Source organism: Bombina bombina, chromosome 5 (assembly GCF_027579735.1).
Source record: "Bombina bombina isolate aBomBom1 chromosome 5, aBomBom1.pri, whole genome shotgun sequence".
Taxonomy (NCBI): Eukaryota; Metazoa; Chordata; class Amphibia; order Anura; family Bombinatoridae; genus Bombina; species Bombina bombina.
In genome coordinates this window covers 813,781,192-813,787,985 of record NC_069503.1, presented here as the reverse complement: position 1 = coordinate 813,787,985, position 6,794 = coordinate 813,781,192, and the positions used below count along the sequence as shown (strand labels likewise).

General features: G+C 35.5%; 1 protein-coding gene across 4 annotated transcripts in view; it reads left to right on the top strand.

The window, feature by feature from the left end:
- MTCL1 (microtubule crosslinking factor 1) overlaps positions 1 to 6,794 on the top strand; it is a 279,300-nt gene that overhangs the window by 246,448 nt on the left and 26,058 nt on the right. For all 4 annotated transcript variants that reach the window (XM_053714926.1, XM_053714925.1, XM_053714924.1 and 1 more), the window contains one exon: positions 1 to 199. This exon is cut by the window's left edge and continues 53 nt beyond it. In XM_053714926.1, coding sequence (XP_053570901.1) covers positions 1 to 199 — 199 coding nt within the window. The remainder of the gene's footprint in view (positions 200 to 6,794) is intronic.

Sequence of the window (6,794 nt, the reverse complement as noted above, 5' to 3'; positions counted from 1 at the left end):
GACTCCGTTTAAACGTGAAAGAGAAGAGCACAAGAAGCTGCTTGCAGATAGCCATAGTCTGGTGATGGATCTGAGGAGGCAACTCCAGCAAAATGAGAAGAACTGGGGCAGAGAGAAGGGGGAACTGATGGAGCGATTTGAAAAGGAAAGACGTGACTGGGAAAAGCAACAAAAGGATTTCCAGAAAAAATTAACCCAGGTAAGATACCTCTTTTAATGTGAAGATTGATGGTGTGAAACTGACACTTGACAACCAGTATGGAAAGGTTACAGACTTCTGTGGGCACATACCGCTGGGATAATCAAAAAGGATAAAAGAAAAGGGCACCCCCAAATGGTATAGTACTTCAAATCACAGAATAAATGTGGGTAATCAAATCTACTCACAAGGTGTAAAGCACTAAAGAAGTGCTGTAACGGCAGTCTGGACCTTATGAGCCGTCCAGTAATCTTGCTCCACGTTTAAACTAGGATGTGCCTTTGTATTCCTTGAAGGACAGGACTCCACTAAACTGCAACTAAGGTGCATAAGTGTACAACTCCTTTTTGCTGTTAACAAGGTATCGCAGAGGTGCATCCCAAACTCTCAGATCCTCCAAAGGAATCAAAGACTTGAAAATGAGGGAATATTAGCAACGCAAAACCTTAATAATCACAGACCACATGCAGTAGAATTCATTACAAATAGCACTCAAGCTCTAAGCTGATGGAGCAAAAAAATCCACTCAACTAGTGGTGTTCTTCATTTAGTTTTATGTTATGTTTAATTGAAATAGTATAGCACAGAACACTTTACTCATACATACACACACACACATATATATATATATATATATATATATATATATATATATATATATATATATATATATATATATATATATATATATAAATATACAGTATATATATATATATATATATACTGTATATATGCACACAGATACATACACACACACACATATATATATATATATGTATATACACAGATACATACACATATATACACATACATATATACTTGTGACCTCATCCCAGTACCACTCCTTTTTTTATACCATATCCCGTTAATTCTGCCATAAAATCTTTCAATAATAAACTATTATTTCCTAAGTATTAAGTCTAAATTATAATTAAAACCTTTATTTCTTAGCATTTTCATGTCTTTTGTAATGCAAACTAGCAAGTGATAATCCTTTACTTCAAGTCTCAAAAAGCGCTAAATTTTAAAATAATATTTTGGGTTGCATTTGAGCTAAGCACTTAACTCACCACTTGTAATAAGAGTGCACACTAATAGCTCTCCCTGCATTATCCATTAAAAGAATAAAGTGTGCTAAAAAATTCTGGCAACGCTTTTAATTATCCATTTGTAAAACCAGATTGTGTGTTATTCTTTGTGGAAGGCTGGGCGCCCTGTGTTACCAATTGCACTCAAAATGTCTATATAGTAAAGGTCTTTATTATATAACAATATATGTTGAACTATTTGTATTATATAACCATGTATGTTTATCTATGTATTATTATATAACAATCTATGATTACCTATTTGTATTATATAACCATACATGTTCATTTATTTATTACTATCCCTAAAGCCTGTGTACATGGGCCATTTTCTGCAGTGCAGTGGTCCCACCCACCCAGTCACGCCCCACCATGCCTGCTCCCGCCCAGCCACGCCCCCTGCCACACCCACTCCTGTCCACCCTCTCTGCTGTCTGTCTGATCCTCACTGACTGATCCTTCATTACAACCAGGTATGTTTGTCCTCGCGCAGTCGCTACTGCGCATGACAGCTTCGAAAAAACATACCTGGCCTTTTATTATATAGGATTATTATTTAACAATACATGATTACCTAGTTGTATTATAAAATCATATATGTTGATCTATTTATTATTATTTAACTATATATGATTACTTATTTGTATTATTTAACAATACAGTACATGTTGGTGAACACAACATTGTTTGTGTCAGACAATAATGTCCTGTCCAAAATTTTAAAAATAGTTTTAAAAAAATCAAGTAAAATAAATACTATACGACAGCCCTTTTTTGTGACATTATTGGGTTTGCAAATGACTGCAAACCAATATGTAATAAAAGGGAATACTTGTATAAAGGTTTCTTTGCAGTTTTTGAGACCAACATATCTTTCCTTTACATCATCTTCTAACCCTTGTATAAAACTGTTAATAACTGTTCATTTGAATTAATTAGTGTAATTACTAATCATAAACAAAGAATTCTCACCAAATTAGATCTGGAGATTAGTAGCATGAAAGACCAATTATCTGCGCATGAGGATTACCATGAATACAATGAGTTCAATGTTATCATGTTTATTACTAAGAATAGCAAAGGCTTATGCAGATACAATAGCTGTTAACCAAAGAAAACTATTTTTGGGACTGAGAGAAAAATAGGGAAGATAGAATTGGATCTTATTTTAGAAATAGAAGACGCCAGGTGGATAAAATAACAGGTGCAAACTGGAAATTTTATGGTACCCCTGCCCCCCAAAACATTTTTTTGTATAATCCTTGAAAAAATAATTATTACATCTCATTAGGAGTGAGATAATAGGTAGTAATAACAACAGGAGAGCTGATAATAACGGGGGTTTAAAATACTCTCACAGCATGTATTATTGATGTCAAGTGCATTAGAGTAACATTTTAGAGATGCTTTTTCATTTAAGGGAGGCACAGATTTTTTTTCTAATTAAATACTTAGTGACATACAAAGAACATAGGGTTGCCCGGTAAATGCAAGAAGTAATGAGAATGAAGATTACACAAAATGCAAGAAGTGGAGATTAGGAGTTGGTATTATTAAAGGGACAGTCCAGCCAAAATAGGAATCCACATGGATACATTTCAATTTTGAATATAAGCATTTTTGTAATATACATGTATTAGCAAAAATGTTTTTAATAAAAGCTGAAGCTATTTCAGAAGTGTATTTAAGTATGCACCGTGCACCAGCATTTTAAACACAGCATTTGCTCAGAGAGCCAAATGTGTTTGTACCATCTGGTAATGAATACATTTAATTGCTGATATGATACAAGTCCCACTGGCGCTCTGAGCATCTGCAGTATTTAAAATGCTGCTGCACTGAGAATATCTAGCTGTGCTTCACATGCACGTGCAGAGTAAAATGTTAACATTAAAGCAGTGATAAATTTTACTAGATGCATTTTTGCCAATACATGTATAATCCAAATATGTTTCTATTGAAAGATGTAATTCATTTATGTGCGTTTACATTTTGACCAGAATGTCCCTTTAATTTAAGTGAATAAGTACTAAGTAAAATCATAGGATATGTTAGTCAGCACTGATTAGTAGAGAAATAGCAAAAGGTCATAAGAGGTATGTACTCCTCAAACAAGTCAATACATATTTACAATATAGCTGTCAAATGAATATCAAAGTGCCATTCAAGAATTGTGAGTTAAATCATTATTACAAGGGGACTGTATTCTTTAGAGATCATCAATAACTGTAATTCCAATTAAAATGATAAACACAACTGTAAAATTGCTGCATGAGAATCCTCTGAAATTGTGAAAAAAAGAGGACTTGTATGTATATAAGAAAACTAATCTTTAGTCCATTAGTAAGAATACATTAGTACAAAAGGAGATAATGCAGTAACCCACAATCTGAGGCCCAGTGCCAAACCTCATTAGAGGGTTTACATATGGTGCTTAGGCACTTATCAATATATTGAGTTAATAGTAAAGGACATTTATCAGATTTGGATTAAGTGTAACTAGAATATTAAGCGGTATTTTATTGTAACTCTGACCACATACTGTATCCAGCTCAAGTTAAAGGGTCTGTAAATACTTTGTAATTACAATAAGTTGCTGTTGTGTTGCTATAGAATAGCATATCAGCCAAGTCTAAATGTTAAAACAAATTAATATTATTTATACTGCAATTGTTTACCAATAGCCAAACTCCACCCACTGTTTGTCTTATTTGAAAGAGCCAATCTGGGCTGTCTGCAGACAACAAGGCTAGACTTGGTTATAAAGTTAGTATAAAGTACATTGTTTTGCAGTTGTTATCAGTTAAAGTCAATTAGCAACATAAATGTAACAGGGTTAGCCTTAAGAAGTTAACAGGGTGCCCTTTCAATTCTGAGAATTAGAAAATCCTCAATTTTCAGAGCTAAATCACATGAAACTGGGCAAATAAATACTGAAAATATATTGCAAACTAAACAATTCCTATAAACATCTCAAGCTGTTTACTGGTTCTTTAAAGGGATACAAAACCCATGGTTCAGATAAAGCATGCAATTTTAAGCAACTTTTTAATTAACTCCTATTATCAATTGTTCTTCGTTTTCTTCATATCTTTATTTGAAAAAGCAGGAATCTAAGCTTAGGAGCTGGCCCACTTTTGGTCCAGTACCTGAGTTGGGCTTGCTGATTGGTGGCAAAATGTAGCCACCAATCAGCAAGCGCTATCCAGGGTTCTAATCAAAAAATGGGCCAGCTCCTTAGCTTAGATTCCTTCTTTTTCAAATAAAGATAGCAAGACAACGAAGATAAATTGATAATAGGAATAAATTAGAAAGTTGCTTACAATTGCATGCTCTATCTAAATCATGAAAGAAAAAATTGGGTTTAGTATCCCTTTAACATATAATCAGTGTGTGATTGGACACTGGAACTTTGGCTTTGAAATTGAAAGGTCTTATTGACTACTGCAAATAAGTGAATTAATCCAAGTGTGCACCATTCTAAGGTTTGCTAATTGTTCAGCAGCGCATTTTATTCGATTAATCATTAATTTAATAAATCAAGACAATTACTAATAAATAAATCATTAACATATTGTTAAATGAACCTGCTATACTTTTGCACATGTACCTAATAAATCCAGAGGCTGTACTTGTAGTTTCTATAGAGAAAAGGAAAGTTTATTGTGAAAATAATTTACTTATAAGGACAGTAAAGTCAAAAATAAACTTTCTTGTTCTAGATAGAACATGCAATTAAAAAAACACACTTTACAATTTACTGGTACTTCTGTTGACAAATTTGCTTTATTTTCTTGGTATCTTTAACTAAAGAGAAAATCTAGGTAAGCTCATAGGAGTTCAGGAGCATACAAATTACTTTAGAACAGCAGCAGTGTATAATACTGCTACAAGCAATATTACAAAACACTAGACGTGTGCATTCAGATCCTTCATTAGGATCCAAATGTGGAAGAAGGTGGCCACTTGTGGCATTCGACTCGTTTCTGAGCAGGATTTATTCTTGTGAAAGTGCAACACTGTATGTTTGTATCGTATGTATGTTTTATATGTATGTATTGGGTACTTGTAAAGCGCGGCTAATCACCCGTAAGGGTCTGAAGGCGCTGCTCATTTTATCGACCTCAGAAGGCTGAGAGGCTGAGTAGACCTCGTCCGGGATCAAACCTGCAACCCTTGGGTTGCTACAGAGCTCAGCCACAGTGCCTTAGCATGCTGAGCTATCTGTCCAGCTGAATGCCACAAATGGCCGCCTTCTTCCGCATTTGGATCCTAACAAAGAATGCAAATGCACACATCTACAAAACACTACTGACATAGGCCTAGATTTGGAGTTCGGCGGTAGCCGTCAAAACCAGCGTTAGAGGCTCCTAACGCTGGTTTTGGCCGCCCGCTGGTATTTGGAGTCAGTGATTAAAGGGTCTAACGCTCACTTTTCAGCCGCGACTTTTCCATACCGCAGATCCCCCTACGCCATTTGCGTAGCCTATCTTTTCAATGGGATCTTTCTAACGCTGGTATTTAGAGTCGTTTCTGAAGTGAGCGTTAGAGCTCTAACGACAAAATTCCAGCCGCCTGAAAATAGCAGGAGTTAAGAGCTTTCTGGCTAACGCCGGTTCATAAAGCTCTTAACTACTGTACCCTAAAGTACACTAACACCCATAAACTACCTATGTACCCCTAAACCGAGGCCCCCCCACATCGCCGACACTCGATTAAAATTTTTAACCCCTAATCTGCCGACCGCCACCTACGTTATACTTATGTACCCCTAATCTGCTGCCCCTAACCCCGCCGACCCCTGTATTACATTTATTAACCCCTAACCTGCCCCCCACAACGTCGCCGCCAGCTACTTAAAATAATTAACCCCTAATCTTCCGACCGCAAAGCGCCGCCACCTACGTTATCCCTATGTACCCCTAATCTGCTACCCCTAACACCGCCGACCCCTATATTATATTTATTAACCCCTAATCTGCCCCCCACAACGTCGCCGACACCTGCCTACACTTATTAACCCCTAATCTGCCGAGCGGACCGCACCGCTACTATAATAAAGTTATTAACCCCTAATCCGCCTCACTAACCCTATCATAAATAGTATTAACCCCTAATCTGCCCTCCCTAACATCGCCGACACCTACCTTCAATTATTAACCCCTAATCTTCCGATCGGAGCTCACCGCTATTCTAATAAATGGATTAACCCCTAAAGCTAAGTCTAACCCTAACACTAACACCCCCCTTAAGTTAAATATAATTTACATCTAACGAAATAAATTAACTCTTATTAAATAAATGATTCCTATTTAAAGCTAAATACTTACCTGTAAAATAAATCCTAATATAGCTACAATATAAATTATAATTATATTATAGCTATTTTAGGATTAATATTTATTTTACAGGCAACTTTGTAATTATTTTAACCAGGTACAATAGCTATTAAATAGTTAAGAACTATTTAATAGTTACCTAGTTAAAATAATAACAAATTTACCTGT